Source organism: Ambystoma mexicanum, chromosome 1q (assembly GCF_040938575.1).
Source record: "Ambystoma mexicanum isolate Mex_15411 chromosome 1q, UKY_AmexF1_1, whole genome shotgun sequence".
Lineage (NCBI taxonomy): Eukaryota > Metazoa > Chordata > Amphibia > Caudata > Ambystomatidae > Ambystoma > Ambystoma mexicanum.
In genome coordinates this window covers 1,446,651,477-1,446,675,632 of record NC_090922.1, presented here as the reverse complement: position 1 = coordinate 1,446,675,632, position 24,156 = coordinate 1,446,651,477, and the positions used below count along the sequence as shown (strand labels likewise).

The 24,156-nt window shown below is 46.2% G+C and overlaps 1 protein-coding gene across 1 annotated transcript in view; it reads left to right on the top strand.

Moving 5' to 3' along the window:
* Positions 1 to 20,114, top strand: part of TMEM53 (transmembrane protein 53) — a 195,811-nt gene extending 175,697 nt beyond the window's left edge. The window contains exon 3 of the mRNA XM_069642335.1: positions 19,305 to 20,114. Coding sequence (XP_069498436.1) covers positions 19,305 to 20,000 — 696 coding nt within the window. The 3' untranslated portion in view covers positions 20,001 to 20,114. The remainder of the gene's footprint in view (positions 1 to 19,304) is intronic.
* The last annotated feature ends 4,042 nt before the right edge of the window (positions 20,115 to 24,156 follow it).

Genomic DNA, 24,156 nt, shown 5'->3' with positions numbered 1-24,156 from the left:
TTTCTACGCATCCCTCAGAGTCATCCACCGGGGAACAGCTCTCTGAAAGTTCCAGATCCGCTCCTCTTGCAGGAAATTGTAGACCTGCTAGAGAAAGGTGCCATAGAACCGGTACCTGTAGCGGAGAGGAACAAGGGCTGGTACTCCCTCCCCCCCCACCTCCTACTTTCTCATACCGAAGAAAGACGGAGGACTGAGACCTATCTTGGACTTACGAGAATTGAACAAGTTCCTCAGGGAGGACAAGTTCAAGATGGTAACTCTCTCTCGGATCCTTCAGGCACTCCAGCTCCAGGACTGGCTGGTGTATCTGGACCTCCAGGATGCTTATTTCCATGTGCCAATCCATCTCAAACACAGGAAATATCTGAGGTTCGCAATTGGCGGCTCTCATTATCAATTTTGAGTTCTGCCATTTGGGCTGACCTCCGCCCCGAGGGTCTTCACCAAGCTAATGGCGGTAGTGGCTGCAAGTCTAAGGAGGGAAGGGATCCACGTCTACCCCTACCTGGACGATTGGCTGATCAGAGCTGTATCTTCGGAACAAGCTCAGATCCAGCTAGATTATGTCTGCCACTTCCTTCACAAACTTGGCTTCTCCCTCAATTTAAAGAAGTCACACATGATACCATCACAGAGACTCTGGTTAATTGGAGCGGTCCTGGACACTTCCCTGGGAAAAGCCTCGCCACCAGAGGTGAGGGCTCAAAATATTCTGCAGATGGTCACCAAGTTTCAAAATGCCCAACGTCTCCCAGCCTTCGACTTTTTGAGGTTGCTAGGCCTCATAGCATCCTGCATCTTCCTTGTGCCAGAGGCTCGCCTGAGAATGAGATCTCTTCAGTGCGCACTGAGAACTCAGTGGTCGCAATTCTCAGGGAGAATGACAGACCTCCTTCAAATTCCGGACAAGGTGGCTCAAGACCTTCAGTGGTGGGCCTGCCAGAAAAACATCTTGAAGGGGGAACTGTTTTGGCAACCATGGCCGGAGATAACAGTAGTCACAGATGCCTCACTCACGGGATGGGGAGCCTATACCAACGACTTGACCATCAGCGGTCGTTGGTCTCCATCAGAGTCCAGACTACATATCAACCTGTTGGAGCTGAGAGCAATCAGACTAGCGCTGAAAGCTTTTCTGCCATCTGTACAGGGGAAAAATGTCCTGATAATGACGGACAACACAGTGGCCATGCACAACCTCAACAAAAGAGGAGGCGTAGGATCACTGCCACTGTGCAGAGAGGCAATGCAGCTCTGGTTTTGGGCAATTCAAGAAGGAATCTCTCTATCGGCAGTTCACCTAGCCGGAGAGAAGAACTTGCCGGCAGACGCTCTGAGTAGGCAGGGCATAGTCTCCCACGAGTGGGAACTAGCTCAGGAAGTCCTTCAGGAGATCTTTGCCCTTTGGGGAACCCCTCAAGTGCATCTGTTTGCCACCAGTACCAACAGAAAGTGCGATCTGTTTTGTTCAAGGGACTTTACCCCGAGAGGAGCTCTAGGGGACGCGTTTGTAGTGGACTGGGAGTTTCAACTCCTGTACGCGTTTCCACCAGTCCCTGTCATTCCTCAAATGATCAGGAGGTTGAGGAGATTCCGGAGAACCATGATCCTAATTGCCCCAGACTGGGCCAGGAGAACGTGGTACCCGGACCTTCTGGACATGTCCATCTGCCCTCCAATTAGTCTTCCACTCAAGGAGAATCTTCTCTCACAGAAGGGAGGTCAAGTTCTCCATCCAGACATCAGAACCCTCAACCTTCATGCCTGGCTTCTGAAAGGTTGAGATACAAGGATTGGGACCTCCCTGATGACGTCATGGAAGTGTTGCTTTCGGCCAGAAGGCCAGCAACAAAGTCTTTATACCGCTGCCGTTGGAACAAATTTTGAAGCTGGTGTAGAGAAGAGAATATTGACCCCTTCTCATGTGGTACATCAACGGTGTTATCCTTTCTACTCTACTTGGCAAATTCAGGCCTTCAAGTTGGCACTATCAAGGGCTATCTCGCAGCGCTATCGATCTTCAAGCGCACTTTAGAGGCACTTTGTATTTCAAATTACCCTTAGTAATACAATTTCTAAAGGGATTAACTAATGTCTACCCTCCAAGACCTTTCCAGGTTCCTGTATGGGACTTAAATTTAGTCTTAAATTTCCTGATGGGTACTCCTTTCGAACCACTCCACTCTTGTTCGCCAAGGTTTCTCACCCTTAAAACTGTCTTATTAGTGGCTTTAACATCTGCTAGAAGGGTGAGCGAATTACAAGCTCTATCTTGTAAACCCCCCCTCATACAATTTTTCATAAAGACTCAGAAAATTACGTTACCTTCATTCTATCCGCCTCCCCATCCGGGGAAAGAGGAAGAAAGGCTACATAGGCTGGACCCAAAGCGGGCTTTAAGCTTTTACATCAGCAGACTTGCTATGATTAGGCAAGCAGACCAACTGTTCGTAGGTTACTCAGGGCGCAAATTAGGACTACCAATAAAACAAACCATTTCCAGATGGATTATTTTGGCCATCCTGGAATGTTACAAAATAGCAGGCAAAGAGCCTCCTCAAAATCTTAGGGCTCATTCAACCAGGGGTATTGCAGCCTCCTCGGCCCTCCAAAGAGGGGTTCCGGTTCGTGTCATATGTGCGGCTGCCACATGGTCGTCCGCACATACCTTCACAAGATTTTACAACCTGGATTCCTCCTCTAGTCAAGAGACTAGGTTTGGCAAAGCCGTATTACATTCAGTTCATTCCTAAAAGGAAACATGGCGTTTTACTCCCACCTCCAATTACACACCACTGCTATGGGAGTCCATCAAAGATAAGGAATACGTCGGAGGACACAATCCCTTCGAAGGACAAGTTACTTCTTACCTTGTAACGTTCTTTCGATGGGATGTTCCTCCGATGTATTTCTTATCGCCCCTCCCATCCATCCCCGCAGCAATACTTCCTTTGTGGTTGCATCTTACGCTCCTTCAAGGTCAATAACCAATTCATGTAAAACTGTTAATGTCAAAACGGAACTGAGCAACGGACGCTGCGCGAGTATATTTATACGCGTGATGACGTCGACGCCGATACAGAGGCAGTCGAGGGACATCGGCTCGAGGGACGTTGACGCGCAGCGCCCTCTACTGAAATTTTTTTTCCGAGGCCAGCAAGCTGGGAGATGATCTATCAAAGATAAGGAATACGTCGGAGGAACATCCCATCGAAAGAACGTTACAAGGTAAGAAGTAACTTGTTCATCTTGGCTATTAACTGAACTTGGCACTTTGGAATCTATTATATGGCGCTCTGTATTTTATTATTTACGCAAATGTGTTCTTCTGAGTGCAATAAGGTATGAACTGGGCTTGCAATTGCTCGAGAGCTTAACTTTATGGAAAAGACTGTCACTCTTATTTTATGCTAATCCTGAGGGAAATAGCTAAGCTGTGCTAAGTGGAAAAGTGCTTGAGTGAAGTGCGGATTCGGGATTTATTTATGAATTCAATCAGGATTGTTTAAGGAAACTGGTCATCTTGGAGCTCTTGCTTGAGATGTTATTAACTAATCCAAAGAAAGCTAAACAAGTTATTCAACGTTTTCACTGGGTGTGTACTGTAGAAAACTTGCTAAAATCCTGGATATATGAACAAATGATTTTTCTCCAGAAAGAATTGAGCACTATAGAACCCTATTTATGTTGTTTTCCAAATAAAAACACACATAATAATTATATGCATTTTACAATGACTGTATTAGCTACCAACAACATTCTGGGTATTAAAGATGAAACACTTGAATGTAAAGGAATGTGTAGATTCTACAATACCTTGTCTGAAAATGAAACATTGTACCATCTGCTACCAACATGTTCCGCATTAAGAACACAACGGAGGGAATACTTTGGGTCATGATGGCAGTTCTCTAGCTAGAGAGCAGAACACAGCGGCGGATGCTCTGAGCAGGCAGAGCACAGTCGCCTATGAGTGGGAACTAGCCCAGGAAGTCCTTCACAAGATCTTCACCCTTTGGGGAACCCCTCAAGTGGAACTGTTCACGCACCAGTGTCAAGCGGAATTGCAAACTGTTTCACCACCCCCACCCAAGAGGGGCTCTAGGACATCTTCATAGTGGACTGGGAGTTTCCACTGCTTTTACACGTTTCCTCCAGTCCCTGTCATTCCTTGCGTGATCAGGAGTTTGCAAAAGTTTGGGAAATCCATGATCCTAATTGCCCCAGATCAGCGCAGAGGGACGTGGTACCTGAACTTTCTGGACATGTCCATCTGCCCTCAACTATGTCTTCTGCAAAGAGAGGACGTTCTCTCACAGGAGGAGGGCCGGGGTCTCCAGGTGAAGACACTCAACCTTCACGCGTGGTTTCTGAGAGGTTGAGATATAAGGATTGGGACCGCCTGAATGATGTGATCGTGATTTTGTCTTCTGTCACAAGGCCAGCAACAAAATCCTTATACCAATGCCGTTGGAATGCATTCTGCAGCTGGTGTAGTGGAAAGGATGGTGGTTTCTTGCAACACACCTATGGTGGTGTCTTTTTTTTGTTACTCTTAGCAAATCTGGGGCTCCTGATTGGAACAATAAAAGGTTATTGACATTGCTTTCAATCTTCAGGCACACTTCGGAAGAGGTATCTTATTTCAAAATGCCATTAATCATTCAATTTCTTAAAGGGCCCACTAACGTGTTCCCGCCTACACCTTTTTCAAGTACTGATTCAGGATCTCAATCTTGCGTTTAAATCTCAGAGATGTGCTCCCTTTGAGCCACTCCATTTATGTCCACTAAGACAAACTTTCAAAACCATTCTGTTGCATTGACATCAGCCCGCAGGGTGAGTGAGTTGCAGGCCTTTATCTAGTAAGCCTCCATTTAATATTTATTTTATTCAAAAATTGTCTGATTTTCATTTCTCCCAGAAAATCGTGCTTCCAACATTGTATCCGCCTTCTCGTCCTTCTAAGGAAGGGGAAAGGCTACATAGAATTGATCGCAGAAGGGCTTTGAGGCCCCTCCCCCACAGACCTAATGCTGCTTTGAGAGTATTATCAAAAGGATTGTATGGGTGGACACAATCATTTCAAAGAACGAGTTGCTTACCCCTGGTAAAAAAAAATCTGAATGGATGTTCCTCCCATGTAGTCATCGCCCCTCCCAACCTATCCTGCTGTAAAATTTCCTGGTATTACACTTTATGCTCTTTCAAAAGTCTAGTGCTGTCTAGGACTCGCTGAGGCTGGCATTTCTGCAAGAGGAAGGTAGTCAACTGGCTCTGCGCCTTTTACATATACACGGACTGTGATGTCGACTCCCAGATGGAAGCCGGTGACGGACATCGAGTTGGGGCCCTCTGCCGAGATTTCTTATATATACATTTTTCTTTTTTTTTTTTGCTGGAAGGAAAGATAATTAAAAAAAAGATTAGGAATACGTGGGCAGAACATCCAGTTAAAAGAATGTTACCCGGGGGAAGTTTGAACATAGTGTCCAACTGTTGCTGCATGCTCTTTTCTATGTCGGCCAAATACTTTCGGGTGCCTTTTTCCTTTTGTTACCTAGCACTGGACCCCTCAGGCTTCCCGTTATTCTTTACTGCCACTCCCTAATCCCCCTTTGCTGGCTTGGAGACAGGTGCTGTCGGTTAGTGTCCCCTGCGACAGGTTTCAACATTGGATACAGCCTGTAGGGAGGGGGTGGCGTGCTAGGTGGCCCCGTTGTGTCACTGCCCCCACCCCCCTTCGCAGGCTCCTCCTTTTCTCACCTCCTGGAGCTTCCTTAGCCCTAGGATGTTTTGCCTGCTCTTTAGTTTGGATCCTTCATAGGTTGCTAAAAGTACGAAAACATGCTTTCTATTATTCCACTATCACCCTTCCCCAACATTCCTGCTGCTCACTCTCACCTATCACACACACTCACTTCTCACACATCCATACTTACCTATCCACATTCACTGGCACGCTGACTTGCACCTATCATGCTCACTGGCCTTCTCCACAGGCCCACCCACTCATTGTTAGGTCAACTATGGCCCTCTCCAAAGGCCAACCTGTTTCCCAACCTACTGTTAGCATGCAAATGCCTGGCCATATCTTCTCCGGCCTAGTGTTTGCCACTTGCACACTATCTCTGGTGTAGACCCTTCACCTCAGTCGACCCCCCCCTCCCACATAAAACGACTTCTTCAAACAATAAAAGAACAAAACATCAAATGTACCCAACATCTACTATCCTACTGCGTGCGCTTTGTCAATAAATCAACAGAGTCCCCAAAATATGATGCAACTATACAATCGCCTGCACTAAGTGCAACTCCCACCTATGCACCCTTCTGCACTAACACAGACCTGCCCGGCACACACCCCTCCCTATTGGTGGAGTGGAATTAAAATCTAAGACTACTATGGCCGATCATCCACCCCATTCTTCCCCCCTCCCCCTCCGCTTGTAGAATGCACCCTAAACACCATACAAAATCCCCCACAATCCCTCAGTATCACGAGTTAATGTGAGGGTACACTCTCGTGTCCTAGCGATCATCTAGTCCTCCCTGCACCGAGCCTTCCCTATGGTCTGCACGTCCACATGAGCGCAGGCAACCCTTGGGACCAGGCAGATCTTCATGAATTCATTGTCTGCAGGACTTCCACGGTTGTGCGCTTGAGACTGGTCTGCGCAGGCCTGGTCGTGCCCCCCAGGAGGGCGGCCGGAATACCCTAAACTGTCCGAGAGAACTGAGGATCTTGCTGAGGCCTCCAAATGTATTGGGGGGGTCCGCCAAGGCAAGTAACGACTGGAACACCAGAGTAATCCAAAAAGGAGCCCACACCAAGCAGGAAGTAGCGCAGTTTATTATTTATCACATCACCATGCTTACTCTCTTCTTTACACCACCACTCAACTGGAACACAGAGATACTATGACACCATTCGGTATAGCTGTTCTCATACCAACATCTGCCGCATACTTCCCATCAACCTAAGTAAACACTGCTGGTTGCACACCCCCCAGCCAGGCATTTCTCCTCAGGCCTAACGCAGCCATTTTCGGTCTGGATAAATCCTGCCAGAACAAACACATACTCCTGATTTCTCAACCACCACACCTACCGATAAGAAGCAGCTATTACACGAATGTCACAACAGCTGCACACATACCCGGTGCTCACATGCACCTTTGGCTCTCTCTACTCTCTCTACTGACCTGTACTTCGGTTCCCAAGTGCGTTCATCTACCAGCGCCTTCAGACCATACCAATGGTACATAAGGCACTATATAAATGCAAAGTAACATAACATGTATAAGTAGAATAAACTGTATTTTTGGAAAATGTGTGGTTAACTATGTTACATGGTTAGCTATACTTGGTTTTCTAACTAATGTTTGTACATTCTTTTAAGGAGCTTAGGACGTACAATTGAATGATTTTCTTTTAGATGAATGTATTTCTAGTTTTGTATCAATGTGCTCTGTAATCCATGTAAAAATAGAATTTCGCAAAGGTTTGTTTTAAACCAAAATAAATAAATAAATTAAATAACATTAGTTGCCGACTACAAGACGTTTGGAGAAGCGTGAGTCAGCTCAAGCAGAGGATTCATTATATTCATAACTCGCCCAGGGCGGGGAAAGCTGAGGAAGTCTCTGACATTCCGAAAAGACGGTTGGCTCCCTATGCGTGGGCATGCTGGCGGACTGACACTGGGTGGTCGACGTCCGCAGAAGTGGAAGGACCTGCAAGAGGAGACCGTTGGGAGGAGTACCCCGAAAGGTGCAACAGTGGTTGGTTGGGAACACAGCCAGGGAATGCCGTGTACAACAAAACTGCAGCAGTTTCCGCTGAACACAGACCACGAGTAAATCAATCGGCCAAAGCCGATCGAGTGCAAGAGAAGCCGAAGCTTCCTGCACGGTAAACCACAGCAACTGGAAAAAAGACACAGTGCTGGCAAGAGCAGCAGCACAATTAGAAAAGAGGGGCCGGTTCCCCAAGAAGATTTGGAAAACCGACAATGGTATCCGCATCGCCGAAGAGGAGAAGGTAAAGAGCGACTGACAAACTGAACATGGGGTGGCACAGGGAAAACGGGTACGGGGCAGAGGGGGGAACATGACACCGGGTTCTAAAGAGGAATTTATTGCCTATGATAAAGCCCTATGTTCCCCATCGAAATGATGGGTTATTATAAAGCTCTTAGGGTAATTTAAGCTCCTAAATTCCAAAGCCCGCCCTTCCTCATCCCAGTGGCTTCAAAGGACTTATTTGGCAGTACTTATCAACGGTCCCCATCAAGTCTGCCAAACCAAAGGGGGGGGTCTTAAATTATAACAGTGGTACATGACAACACAACGTTTATAGGAAAGACCAGGGGAAGTGGAATTCCCCCCACACCCATTTGTCTTCTGGAGCAGAGTATATACGTAGTTGTAAACTACTAACATTAATATAAAAGACCTGGGAAGGTATTTTTCCCCTGGCACACTAAGACCAGCGAAGGAGATGTTCCTCTGGCATTCTAAGACCAGGGAAAGATTTGTTCCCATGGCATATACCATGCTCCAAAGAAGACCGGCTGGCAGAAAGCAGCCAATTTATTATTTTTCTTCACTAGTAGTGGTTTTCGCATGAGTGTGAAGGTCAGAATAGGTTTCGGACAGGACTGTGGACATTTCTTTATTGTTTGACATCCTGACGACTGGCACATTAGTTAGTTTTTTTGAGGCGGGGAAACCCCCTCATAGAAATGGGGCCAGTGAGTCGTCCCCTCCTCCCCTTTTATTTGAATAAAGGTATTTGCAAGCAATCCAATAGTCTGTCCGGCTCCCGACTCGTGCGCCTCGCAGCACCAACATGTTAAGGATTCGCCCCCAAACACCATCTTAGAAACCTGTTGCTCAATAACTCCTACTGAGCCTAGAGAAGCGTAACCTATTTGCCCAACTGTTTTATTTCTATAGCCAAGTATTCAGGGTGTGATGTGCCAGTAGGCATTGTGCAAATGCTCAACTGTTTCAGTCCTCTTAGTTCTACTGGCAACCACTGAGGGCTTTCAAGCTAGGCATGATGTGATCAGTCCTTCAGATGCCTATGACCATCATCCCTGCTCTGTGTAGGCTTCTCTGTAGGTGTTAGTTTTCTCTTTGGTACCCCTACATATGTTATATTGCAAGAGTCCAATATTGACCGGGTTACTGACTGTACTACTTCAGTCTTATGCTGGAATTCTATGAATGTGAACTTTTCGCAGTTCACTGTAGTTGGTAGTAAAAGATCTATTGACAAAAGGACAAGTCTGAGTTGAAGGTCGCCACCAGGTTTCAGGCCAATCTACCAGTGTTGGTGTGGCGCGGCACTCATCAGAGTGTTGGATTTCCTCCCATTGAGGCAGCATTGGGTCATCCAGCCTTAGATCATTTGAAGATGTATGGTGATGTTGCTAAGGTTTCCCTGGTTATCTAGCCTCTGAGAATCATGCATATGTATTTGAAACGATATCTGACTGATGGTATATTTGAAGCCGATGGCCTTTTATATACATGTAAAACAGCCAACCGGACAATGCTGATACTTATGGGACCCTACCGAACTTAGTGGTGTGGCTTTGAAGAGGATGGACCCATGGACATTTGAGGTTTTCGCTCTTGAGGAAGGATGCCAGCCAAACCAGAACTGCTCCCAAGCTTGCCATATTGTTTTTTGGACTGGTAAGGGTGCAGAGGTACGAGTCTGATACTGTGGTGGCATGTTTGTTAGCAAAGACCTTTTATTTATATATAAAAGTAAAGAAATATTATGTGGTCCTATTTCTACGATGGGTTGCCCTACCTCAATAAAAAGATTAAGGACTCTGTCAGGATGTCCAATAAAGTAAAATGTCTGCAATACTATGTCCAAACCCGTTTCCAGCCATTACACTCTAGACTAACTAAGGACAAAAATGGCTGTCTTGATCCAGAAGGAGGCTCTCAATCTGGGTGCCAGCTCAAATGTTTCTATCTTGAGCAAAAACACAGAGTGGTCCTTACTTAAAAGTTCTTGATTTAAGGTCCACTTTAAAAATAAAATGCAACTGGATTAGCTGGGAATGCCTTCCCTCGTCTTCTCTCCCACATTCTGTCTTGGTATCATATAAACACAGTATTTGAGGGGCTTCCCCTTCTCCTGTTTTTTCTTCAATTCACCAATGTAACATCAAGTCTGGTTCACTATTGTGTGTGTGAGAAACCTGAAGGTGTCTCTGTGACTAGTCCCTGGGATCTGTCATCCAGGTGGCCAGGACACAGCAAACGCTATTGGGTCCAGTTCCTGGGGTTGGACCAGTGAGGGAGGATCAACTGGATGGGGGGGGGGGCCGTCCTCGTCGGTGTGGCAGTGGGACACAGGCAGGTGAGACGTGGTATCCCCTTTCTTATAACTCCTTTTCCCATCCTACCCTGTAGGATACTCACACTCTACCCTCCCACCGACTTTTCTGACACACACACACACACACACACACGCGCACGCACCCTACCTCTGATGGCCCTTTCAGGTGGAGCACGAACACAGGCCTGCGCAACCTCTGTGGATGGAAACGCAAGACCGCGAACAATAGGCGACGTGTGTTGTAGGAGATGTCAATGGTACACAGGGGCCTCCTCCGCTGATAAACAAGCCGTGGAGAGACGCTTGCTACTGTGGTACCGTCTTTGACTACAGAAACAAGAAAAGCCAAGCGGTTAATCACAGCTGCTGAGTCGAGGAAAGAGCCGATAAGAAACCGAACTGTGTTGAACAAAAGTAGCAAACTGCTAATTGAAGAAAGTACGACTAACTGTTAATGCAAGAGTGGAAAACCAGCTACAGAGGAGTCTGTCACAACATGGGTGCTCACTCAGGAAACTCTGGGCGATTAACCCTGTTGTTGAAACTACGGTTACTAGAAAGCCTGGGGAAAGGTGCGAGAAAAGGGTCAAAGTGGTTATACAGAGGTCTAGTAAAATCCTCTGTACAGTCGAAAGTCTTTGACTGGCAGATGATAGTAACGCTAAGGAAAGTGAATCCAGCATTGAAAGAAAGTAGAAGGAATTGTGTGATAGGCAAAGGTTGTCAAGAGTGAACCCGAAGGAGAGATACCTATGAGAAGGGGCAAAGCCTAAAAGTCCTGATGAACAGTGTGTTGACAGAAGTCAACCAGACAGAGGGATGTCCACAGTGTAAGATTTCTGAATGCCAAAAGTGATATTGATTTGAAAAGCCGTAGTGATCCATAGGTGAAAAGCCATCACCAAACGACACATGAACCACAGCAAATGAAATATTTTTTAATCCAAGCTACAGTGAACCCCGAAGGAGGGAGGCTGATATTCCAGAGGGGTCTGAACACGCAAGAGAGGGGCCCAAGGGTGAAGAATTATCACCCCAAGTGCAATCAGAAAGTAACTTTAGTTTATTATGTTGACCCATCAGGCGCTCGGAAACAAGAAAGTTAACTACCGAAGGTCCTGATATTACTAAGAACTTTTTGTGAATTTGTGCCCGGAAGAGGGGGAACCAGGGGTGAAAGGGCATCACCCAGCATACCAACAGAAAGGAACTTTTGTTTATTATTTGGAACACATCGGGTCCTCTGAGGCGAGATGCTTTTTTATAGAGTAGAGACCTAACCACTGATGATCCTGATATCGAAGAGCAGAACTGTAGTTTGGTGCTGGGAGAACTCGAGCGTGTGCTGTGCCTCGAAGTCCCACCTTGCCCTTGCTCAAAACGTGGCAAAGGGAGACCCCCGGCTACCGCATCCTGGCTTATCATTTGTGAACAATTCTTTCTTTCTTGTGATTCCTATCCCACACCCTTTTGTGTGTTTTTAGTTTTAAGGTTTGGCAATAGCTTTTTCTTATAGGCCCTTTTTTTATAAGACGCCATTATAAGACGCCATTAACACGGCATTATTATTTGATGGTCGTAGCTTGCTCCCATCTTAGATTTAGGTTTAGATTAGGTGTTTTTCCAACACGCATATACAGTTTAATAAACACCCTTGAACTGTGATCACTTGTGTCTGTCTTTACTGTTGCCACCATGAATTCCTTACATATTGTGTCAGTAGCAGATTATGATTCAATTGATAAAAATTGAAACCCATGCTTAAAATTGTAGTACCACCGGAAGGGGACAATAAAATCTCCTAGAGTCTGACCGTATATCCACACTGAAAGAGGTGTTGTTCTATCAGTTGCTTATTCCACCTTGTTAACAGGATCTGTTCATTAAAACACAATTGTTGTTAGACACCCTTCCTCCCATTACAACATACAGCCTTGAGATCGAATAATCCTCAGTGTTCGACGTGTGTTTTATTTTTTATCAGACCTTGTGCTCAGTTTCCCCACCCCCCGGATCTTTTTTTTGTTTTGTTGCCATGTTACCCAGTCTTCATCCGTTGCGGGACCCTCGGGGTTAAAAGCAGAGTTCCCCCCGCCTACTCCTTGGACAGATGAAGAATCATAAGATTCTGAGGATTTTTAAACCCTATCCAAAGGAATTGAGAGCCGTTTCTTTTTCTGATTCAGATACCACAGAAGGAACCGTTACACCCCCAGAAAAAAGGGCCAGCTTGGCCAACGTCATCGCCCAATTAGCGGCCCATCAGATACAGGCAGAAAATAGGCTCCAAGAAAACTTAACAAAGTTAATTGAATTACAAACACGGCCATTACTACTACAGGGCGTACTTAAGATTTAGGAAATGTCTTTCTAAATTTTGAACGACCTGACGACCAACTGGGATGGCAAGAGAACCTGCAAAGATGCTACTTGGGTCCCTTATTGAAAGGCTAAATTATATCGGCTTCTTAACCTTGCACAGGGTGCCACCTTTCTATCCATCAAACAATGGTTACTAAAATGAGTGGGACCGACCTGTCATTTTTGTTATCGGAAATGATGGGCCATTAAGTTAAACCTTGGAGAAACACCTTTAGTGAACACATTAAAAACACAGTGGTCCTATGGATTAATACCAAGTCCTTAGAAGAAATAACAGAAATTATTACTTTAGAGCAGTTTACAAATTCTCTAACCACTTTTTTGTTTTGTGCAAAAATCTGTCCTTCAGTTGAATCGACCTACTCTACACACAGCCATTGAGACTGCACAAAACCATTCGATGCAGCTAAACATTTCCATTTGGCACATCGATGAGAAAAACGGAAGCACCATAAGTCCATCCTTCAAACTCAACCTCAAGGAGTAGATAAATAAGGGGGTACACAGGATCAAAGAAGGAACACCCCAAGAGAGTGTAGAATTCCAGAAAATTTACCCAAAGGCTAAGGATGAAAGTAGAGTTAAAAGGAAGCAGACCCCCTCCTCTGAGCTGCTTCTCATGTAGAGAAACAGTGCACTTAGATAGACAGAATAGGTTGTTTGAAGGGGGAAGAATGGGAAGAACCCAAGGAGAGCTAGAGACCTTTAGCATTTACTTGTGTCAAACTCCTGTCGAGGTTACATATGAAAAGACTTTGGTGAATGGGAAAAGACTTTGGTGAATGGGACGCAAGTGAGGGCCCTTATCGACTCAGGTAGCAAAACAGCTATACGGGCCGAATTAGTTACAACAAAAGATCTGGACAAGGCAACCCTAGTTAATGACATGTGTACATGGGGATAATGTAGTATACCCTAAAGTACCTGTACACATTGAGATTCGAGGATAGTCATGCAAAATATCATCAGCTATAATTCCTGGACTCCCCAGAGAGATTATTCTGGGGTGGGATTTCCCATTTTCTCTAATCTCTTACAGGAGTCTCCACCCCCCCTCTTTCAGGGATTCTTTAGCCCAAAGATCATGGCAGACTAACTACTACTCCCAAAACTCCCCAATATGGGACTGGGTAAACACTGAACTCAAAACAGCCCTTAAAATGCAATTCATGGGTTATTGCAAAGAGACAGATGAACCCACTCCACCTCTACCTACAACGAGCACAACTAATCAGTGGTGTATGTGAGTTCCTGGATATCTCTCGTCCCTGTTCTCCTCCAGGTCTTACCAACAAGGAACCTGGACAAAGTGCAGGCATATCCACCTCGCCTAGGGGAAGGGCATGTGAGAAACCTGAAGGAGGCTCACTTGCTAGTCCCTGGGGATCTGCCATCCTGGTGGCCAGGACATGGCTATCGCTATTGGATCAAGTTCCTAGGGGTGGACCAGTGCAGGAGGATCACCTGGATGGGGGTGGTCCTCTGGGAGCGGAGGTGGGACGCCGACAGGTGAGATGCGGTATCCACTTCTTGCAACACCTTTTCCCCATCCTACTACGTAAAACACTGTACCCCACCCCTTTTCCGACACAAACACTTTCGCACACCATGAAAGACGACAGACAAACACCAGAGCCGTTTACCTGAAGTGTCCCAACACAAGGGTCAGGCAAAGTCAGGCAATTGGCCAGAATCATACACACCCAACTGCCCTTTCGCTTCCCCACAGGGATAAAAGGTGGAGCACAATAAGAGCAAGACAGAGCGCACGACAAGAGAGCTAACCCAGCACGGCAGTTCAAGAGGAGGAGAAAGGTGGCCACAACCAAAAGGCTAACAAGGAGAGATGCAACATTGCCCTTTCCAACACAGGCCTGCACACCCTCTGTTGAAGGAAATGCAAGACGGCAAACAATCGCCTACGTGTGTTGCAGCAATTATCAACGGTACACAGAGCCCTCCTCCATTGATAACCAAGCCGGGGAGAGACGCATGCCACCGTTGTACCGTCCTTGACTCCAGAGACAAGAAAAGCCAAGCGGTTCATCACATCCGTTGAGTCGGAGGGGGAGCCGATAAGAAACTGAAATGTGTTAAACAAAAGTAGCAAACTGCTAATTGAAGAAAGTACAAAGAACTGTTAATACAAGAGGGGGAAAACCAGCTACAGAGGAGTCAGTCACCACGTGGGTGCTCACTCGGGGAAACTCTGGCCGATTACCCTATTGTTGAAACTACTGTTGCCAGAAGGCCTTGGGAAAGGCGCGAGAAAGGGGTCAAAATGATAATACAGGGGTCTAGACTGTACAGAGGATTTCACTAATGTTTTTGACCGGCAGATGGTTGTAAAGCTAAGGGAAGTGAACCCTGCATCGTAGGAAAGTAGAAGGAATTGTATGATTGGCAAAAGTTGGCAAGAGTGAAACTGACGGAGGGATGCCAATGAGCAGTGAACTGTTTAAAAAGACATTAAGATTTGTGAATGCCAGAAGTGATTGATTTGAAAAGCCGTAGTGAACCCAACGGAGGGAGGCAAATAGTTGAAGGGTCTGAGCTCAGAAGAGGGGGGATCCAAAGGTGAAAAGCCATCGCCCAACGACACGTGAACCACAGCAAATTAAATCTTTTTGAATACAAGCCAGACTGAGGGGCGGGGTGCCGATATTCGAGAGGGTTCTGAGCCTGGAAGAGGGGGACTCAGGGGTGAAGAATTATCACCTCAAGTGCAATCAGAAAGGAACTTTAGTTTATTATTTTGAACTGATCAGGCCCTTGAAAGCAAGAAACTGAACTACCGAAAGTCCTGATATTGCTAAGAACCTTTTGTGGATCTGAGCATAGAAGAGTGGGACCCAGGGGGTGAAGGGGCATCACCCAGCGTACCAACAGAAGGGAACTTTTGTATATTATTTGGAACGCATCAGGTCCTCGGAGGCAAGAGACTTCACCCCCGACGATCCTTCTATCGGAGAGCGAAACTGTAGTCTCGTGCTGGGAAAGCTCGAGCATGTGCTGTGCCTCGAAGTCCCGCCTTTTCCCGTGCTCATAACGTGGGGAAGGGAGACCCCCGGCTACCGCATCCTGACTTATCATTTGTGAACACTTTTTTTAATTTTTTTTTATTTTTTGTGAACCCTATCCCGCACCCTTTTGTGAGTTTAGTTGTAAGGATTGACAATAGGTTTTTCTTTGTATAGGCCCTTTTAACAAGACACCACTAGGACTGCCTTATTATTTTATGGTCGTAGCATGCTCCCATCTTAGATTTAGGTTTAGATTCGTTTTTTTTCCAATCCGCATATACAGTTTAATAAACACCCTTGAACTGTGATCACTTGTGTCGGTCTTTACTGTTGCCACCATGACTTTTTTTACATCTCCTCTCACCTGATGCGTCTTGCCCCTCAAGCAAAGCCTACCTCAGCACTGCCACCTTGCTTCTCAGTCATTCACAAATTAACAAGGCGGGGGGGTCTTGGGAGTCTCTCTCCCAGACATCAGTCCTGGTTACGAGAGCCTAACCCAGATTCTTTAGCTCACTATCTTTCACAGAGGAGAAATGTCTAAAACATATGTCTTTGTCCTGCCCTGGGGCAGGCCAGCACCAAAATGCTAGGCAATTCTCCTCTAAACAAAGACTGATATGTTTGGGATCTCCCCTCCACCCCTCCTGTTTTTTTTCTTTGTCATTCGGCCATGAAGCGAGTGTCGCCGGACACCTTTGCCTCTTTCTCTCCTCCTCCTACTCCTGAGGCTGACTCGTACTCTTACACAGCCCTTTCTAACCTGCATCTCTCTGCAACTCTTGGTACGCCACTAACCTTGTCGTCCTGAAATGCAAGTGCAGGGTGGCTGAGAGAAGTGGAGGGCTTCAGACGAATCCTCTGACAAACCGGCCTGCCGCCTGCTCCAAAGGCAATACAGACTCTCTGGCCTCTCCAAGAAGTGGGTCCATATTAAAGGCCACATCTCTGCGTTTTCTTACAACACAGTCAAACTCTTTAAAATCTGCAAGGAGCTGACCAATCCTTCTGCAGACTCTACCTCTCCTGTTCCCTCCCAGGCCCTCTGTATGGCCCAGGCCTCACATTTCACCACTAAAACTCAGGGCATCCTCTCCTCGCTTTCCTCTTCCTGACCCCCCCCTTTGGCCATCTCTTCCTTTCCTCTTCCTTTTTCCTCCTCCTCTCCGACAACACCTGACAATGGGCCTCATTACGAGGTTGGAGGTAGCCATGGCGTTTATACCGGCATGGCTACCCCCAAACTCTGGTCCGGGTCCCACGAAAGGGGCATTACAGGGCCATTCCGACCTTGGTGGGCCCGGTAATTGTGCTTTCGCGGTACCCGGAGCTGGAACATCCCCCCCCATTCCCATTTGAGCCCCCATAGGGCTCAATAGGAATGGGGAGGATGGTAGCAGCGGTACCGGTCATAATGGTACCGTTGCTACCATCCAGTTCTGTTCGCGGGTGCCACTACCGGCGCTGTTATCACTGTACCTCCACTGTTATAATGAGGCCCAATGTCTCTGGACAAGTCTGATCTATGAACGTGTCATCCAAACAAGTTCTACCCAGCTCTTCCAGGACCAACAAGGACCACATTGCCAACCTCGCATCAGCCTTGGCCGATTTCTACGATCACTTATCGCAAAAAAAAAGAAAGCCTTCTGCCGATCCTACATGTCAGGCAAACTATCTCCTTATTTCTATTACCACTTTCCTGGGCAAACCCCTGAAAAGGCTGGCCATCTCTAAGCTTACTCTCCACACTGAATCTGTTGGTTGTCTCCATGACCATCAGTCTGGCATTTAAGCAGCCAGAAGCACGGAAACTGCTCTTCTGAACACCCATGAAGATTTGCTCTCTAATCTCGACGCCAGCTCTCCCTCAGTCCTCATACTCCTTGACCTTTCCTCTGCTTTCGACATGACCAATCACGTCATCCCGATCAACCATCTCCGTGTGAATCTAGTCATCATGGACCGGCCCTGGCGTGGCTGACCTTGCTCCTGAACCATCCCTCCCAGGTCCAACTTGGGTTCTCTCTCTCCACCACCTCTCTCTCCACATGTGGTGTCCCCCAGGGCTCTCTCCTCTCACCCTGGCTCTTCAATGTCTATATGGCCCCTTTAGCTAATCTGATCTTCACTCAGCTCTCTTTCCAGCTTCCCACAGCCTCCTCGCTCGCTCATTCCTGACTATCTATCCGCGATTCAGGATATGTGCACCTCCAAACGATCTTTGCCTTAATGCCAGTAAGACGGAGATCCTTCTCATTGGGATCCCTGTTCCCGCTTTCCTTCTCTCTCTGGCCGCCCTCCTTGATCCCTCTACCCTCGCCTTCCTACAAGGCAAAACACCTCTTCAACTCCACTCTCTCTTTCTCTCCTCACATCACAGACCTTGCCAAAAAGGCTCTCTTCCAGGTGCACCTCCTCAGTGGTATTTAACCTTTTCTTGCCTGTTCCCCAGAAGCTCACTGTCTCCAGAACCCTGGTTCTGTCCAGGCTAGGCTACTGCAACAGTTTCCATCTCAATGTGCCTACCTCTACTCTTCACCCCCTGCACCTAATCCAGAACAGGATACAAGACTTGAAATCTCTCCACTGGCTCCCGGTGGCTGCAAGGATCAGTTTCAAAACCCTCATCATCCACAAGGCTTTCTGGGGCAGGCGCCCGCACTACATCATCTCTGTTACTAAATACATTCCTTCTAGAGGCCTTCGCTCAACTACGTCCAACTCTGAGTGTCAGATGCTTCTCCATGCAGAGAGCGGGGGGTAGATCTCACTCCTCTACAGGTGCTGCCCTCTGGAATGGGCTCCCTGCCCCCCTCTCAGACTGAAGTTCTGGAAGCAGCTCAAGTGTCTCTCTCTCTCTCTCTCTCTCTCCCCCCCCCTCCTCCTCCCCCCTCAACTTACCTGTCGGCTGAGCCAACTGGGTGCTTGGTTCCCTTCGATTCTCACTGGGTACCAGGCTCCTCCACGACCAGTCTTTCCTTGCATGGCCTCCTGACACGCTGCAAACTGTGGCTTTAACAGTAACCCCTACAGCCCCCCTAGCACTTACCCAGAGCCGCAATGCCCTGGCTGCACTTACTCAGAGCCATGCTACCATGCTCGCACTTCTCCCTCTCCTCTCCCTTGCACTTCCACCCTCTCCTTCACCCTCCACTCCCCGTTGTCGTACTTCGGCGATCGAATGACACAAGGCCTAGTAGGATGTCGCGCCTAAAAACCCTTGTGTACAGGCGTGTTATAAATGCCATATCATCATATCATTACAGAAGATTGTTTTGTCAAACCTTCCTTTTCTATTCCTGATCCCCATTTTGTAGATAACGACTAGCCAATAAGCATCAGCATTTAACACTAAAGGCAATATTTAAGACAACAATGAATGAAAGATAGCCAGGACTTATTCGGTTTTCTTTGGATTACAATGTAGGCTATGCGTTTGGAATATGTCTGTTCTATGTTACTTTTACTTATAATTCCTGCCCCTTCTTTTATATAGACTTAAACAGCCAGTCTTTGTTTTCGCAGGGTTGCATCGTCATCCGCTACACAGCACCGTGGAAGATGATCTTCTTTTCAGAATCCTTCGGCCTCGACACCCTGCGGGAACAGGCCAAGAAGCTCCTGGAACTCCTCTTTGACTATGAAATTGAAAAAAGCCCCATTCTCTTCCATGTCTTTAGCAATGGGGGGTTCATGCTCTATCGGTATGTGGTTGATCTGGTTCACAGCCACCGGCAACTCAGTACCCTATGGGTCGTAGGCACGATTATTGATAGTGGGCCGGGAAACCGCAATGTGCGGGGCTCTGTCCGTGCCCTCGATGCTGTCCTGATGGGCTCCACAAATGTAATTATCAGGTATCTCATTTTGTTTGCTTTCTTCCTCATGGTTGTTGTTTTGCGTGTCATACTCTATCCACTGACGCGTTTCTTTCATGAGAACCACTATGACGCAATGAAGAAAGAACCATCAAGGTGGCCCCAGCTGTACCTGTACTCAAAGGCAGACCTCATTGTGACCTCCCATGACGTGCTGACAATGATGGAGATGCGCCGACAGCTAGGCGTGCTGGTAGATGCTGTGGACTTTGAAGACTCTGGTCATGTTAGCCATTACCGAGAGTACCCTGTAAGGTATACTGAGGTCTGTTGTTCCTTCTTGAAGGACTCTGTCAGGAGATCACAAGGACCCCCCAAAAAGAGACAGCTGATGTACTCGTAGGCAATCAGCCCTACCTACCATTGTTTTAAATAAAGACCTACAGAAGGAGAGGAAGGGCTGCAGAGAGTGAGGTTTGGTCACTCATAATAAAATCATTGACATCCCATAAAACAAGATTATGTGGTTTGATTGTCATATTTTTTTTTTTTACAAATGTTTTGTTGTGTTGGTGTGTTAAGATTTTGTTTTTTCATTGTTATTGCCAATTTAACCTGCTGTGCTGATTTCATTTGTGACACGCTTGTTGCATATCCAGCAACCCTGGTGAGAAACGCTTGAAGCAGAAATGGGATAACACATTTGATTCTTTAAACTGTTTATGACCCACGTGTAGCAAAATTAGTAAATGACGTGAGAAGGGCCATCAAATCCTGCTGAAATTAATGTTAACGCGTTGTGAAGAATCACAATAATCAAAAATCGCCTTCCAACGCATGCAGAAGGTCTTGGAGTGATAACTTTTCTTTACTTGTAAACGTCCGGTTTGCATCTAAGAAGGAAATAACCTGGTCTCTTTTTTCCACTCGCTGCTTCTCCTTCCCTTGTATTACTGCAATGTTCAAATTGCCTCTGACACACAGTGTGGTCTCCTGATGGCCCAAAAAATGAACATATAACACTGTTGGTGTGTCGTAGGAGTCAAAGGTGGTCTTAATCAGTAAAAAAGTAATTAAACAGTTTTATGATTTGTTTTTTGCCTTTCAGGACAGCGCAAGCATGTTGCTAACCTGCAAATACTAATGGAATTTGATTTAACCAAGATTTATGAAATATTAGAAATGTAAACATTTATGTTTTAAAGATACTTAAATAATTAGAAGGACCATATTTGTATTCCATTTGCATCCGATATTTGATTCCACAGGTCGCAGTGTATGATGAAATGGCTACTGCTCTGCAGGAACAGAGAGATGAGACGTGGCTGAACTGCCTACTCAGCCACACACTACTACTAAACCAACAGTGATCCCAATAATCGACTATAAACTTGAAATGGGCATGTGGTAGCGAAGGCCAAGGGCAGGCTACAACTCCAGGTAGGGTGGGATAACAGTAGAAATCCAAGCAACTAAAGTAAAATAATTCCAAAATAAAAATGTCCACTCAAGGTTCTATAAAATGTAGACTTTTTAAACAAACAATAAAATGCAATCACCTAACTAAAAACACTAGCAAAAGCCATCCCCAATGAGGCAAACGGAGAAAATGCAGCTAGTTGTCGAATGGCACTCTGGGTATGTGAGCAGACAGGGGGTTTTAGTCTATTAATTGCCACAAAGTCAATGTTCCAGAATGTCTTAGAAGAAAAATGGGCAATGGGGGGCGGCTTAAAGGTCACTGTAGTCGCAAACGTGGGCTATCGGGGATAGGGCCTCTTCACAGTATTTTAACTATTGGGTACTCAACAGCATTGAAACGGCTTTTCGGTGGGGAACCATGAGTCTAGGCGCTTTCAGTACTAAGCTGGGGTCAAGTGGTGGAGCGGCATCAATGGGTCCTAACGATGAGGTGCTGTTGGGCAGTGTCATTTCCTTGATGGTCAAAGTCTCTAGGAGTGGCATACTGTATCGTGGCAGCTGTGCTGGAAGAGACTTTGAGTTTTGGGATGGAGACCTTGAGACTTGCCTTCGGCCGGAAGTGGGCTCGGCAGGTTCAACACTGCGTCGGGCCACTGCAGCAGTGGCAGCTACAAGTACAAGGAAGGTGGTGAAATGGTGGTGATGGAGAATTGGAGATGCTACAAGACACGCAGGTCACGGATACGAAGATGGCCTAGCCTCGACATTAAGGGAACACTGACATACAGAGGCGATTGGTTGTCTGACTCAAGGATGACTCCACTTGTACCTGTGCAGTAGCTGGCATGGTATCGAAGATGCCCAAGAAGGTGTGGTGGTAGTTTGGAGATGCAGTGAGCGCCAGAGGGCACCTCCTTAATGCTGTCGTTTCTTGGAGTCCCAATCCAGGGACTCAGGACAAGGTAAGTCCTAATATTCTGTATTCACACTCCATGGAGGTTGGATTGCATCTACAGGGTATTAGTGACCAAAAACCTGGTTCCGGTGCAGCCCTTATAGAGGCGTTGGTCCAGCAGCATCAACCCCTCTGTTCTCTGAGGATTGTTAGGGGACAGAGCTCCCTCTGCCTTGGATGCTGTCTGTCCTCGCCACAATGACATAGGACTTTGAAGTAGCCAGTATTTTCAACAGATGTCAATTGAATCTTTCCTGTCCCTGAAGTCCAAAGATGAAGCAAATCATGAGCGGGTGCCACTCTACTTTGGAAGGCAAAATGGTCCAAAGCAGGCCTGCTGTAAGGGATTCACTCCTTATTGTTGTAACAAGTGCTATTTGCTTATGATGTCATACCTAGAGCACCTTACCCTGCAGGAAATGGAAGGGGCAGGAAAAACTAATAGAGCCCTAGCAGAATCAAGACTGTGAACCCCTTCTGCCGGCCTACCTTCCTTCTCTGGCTACTCTATGTTCCTTGCTCATGCCTGCTGGTTTCAAATGGCTTCAATGATCTGCACCATGGTGTGAGGCTCGCTTTGTGGTATCAGTGCTGCCTCTGAAGCACTGTTCCCACGAGACATCCTGGGGGGACATTTCTATGCCCTGGAAGAAGGTGTTCCCTTCCTGCCAGAGAATCAAAGTCGCAGCATCCTGACTATTGTTTTAGATAGCAGCAGTAGACCGCATAGACACCAATATTAATCAGTCCTTTTGTAGCTGTCCTTGCTCGCTGAATTGACACTGATGTGATAATACATTTCTGTGGCTGTATAATTTTAAATCCTTAGCAGTCACCATTACACAACCAGGCATGGTTTATTTTATAAAATGATGTGCCACCAGACTTACAAAGGCTTAAAATTATTATAATTTAGATCAGAGGTGCAGAGTATTACACAGCCACCTTTGCCTGCAGGAACTTTCTTTCCCCAGCAGCAGAACGACTACACATGCATCTATTAGTAATGAAATGCAGAAAGACAACATCAAGAACTTTCAAGAATTGTGAAATAAATTGAAAGCCACTTAGGGTGAGTGCAGAGTAGGGGGCCCAGGACTGTGCCGGTCCCTTTTGGCTGTCCATTTAGATTACTCCGCAACTTGGTGAAACTGTTTCTTTGCAATGCAAGTAAGGTGTATCTATCCTGCTACATCTTATCTTTATTTGAAAGAGAAGGGAAATGATGCACTGCCCACTGACCTTGTCTTTGAAATAAGAAAATCTTCAACACTAAACATTTACAACTTGAAAGTGCTGTGACTGGACGTTTTATTCAAACAGTGAATGCTAGGTAGCTTTGCTCCTGGGAATCAGGTCAGATTATCAGTGTTGCTCTCATAAGCATCATGTGGATTGTTGCTAATGCAATCATCAAATAGCCCTCGATATATCAACTTGTTCCACGTCAAGTATTGTAGTTCAGAGGCCTTTAATCTCAACTCTCCAGATGTTTTGGACTACGACTCTCACGATCCCTCAAAAAGGACTATGCTATCTAAAGCTTATGTGAGTTGTCAAAAACATCTGGAAATCCAAAGGTTGCAGACACCCATTGTAGTTTATCCTGGTGGATGCTTTTCCTTGAATCCTGGCAAATAGTACTAGGACAACTATCACACCGAAAATAACTAAGATGTAAGATTACCTTTCTCTCCGAAAATGGTTGAAATGCGATGAGCTGGAGTCAGGCAAATGTTTACTTTCCCTCATTTAAGTTATTTTTGCTAAGTCATGACAACTCCCTTTGAACAAATTGCAACTATGTGTAACACACAACAAACTATTTTGGCACTGGTTGTTTTTCAAGTGCAAGCAGACTTGCTTCATCAATAATACTTAACCAAGTTACACTTTTACTGGATAATGATAACTCTGACAAGGTGACCAATATCTCATACCTCTGATCTTATCTGACAGCGTATTAGTAGCAAATCTGCTTCTGATGGTAAGAGACTGTAAAATAAAGGCAGTTAAAGGAACATCCAGTCCAGTGTTATTGCTGTGGTTCTAGGTTTCATCCCAAAACAGAAAAGCATAATTTATAGTGTGGGTCTGATAACTGGGATATGACTTGGCAATACTACTCAACGTAGTACAAGCATTGGTGTAGCTGGATTGCAGCTTCTCACAACCTATGCCA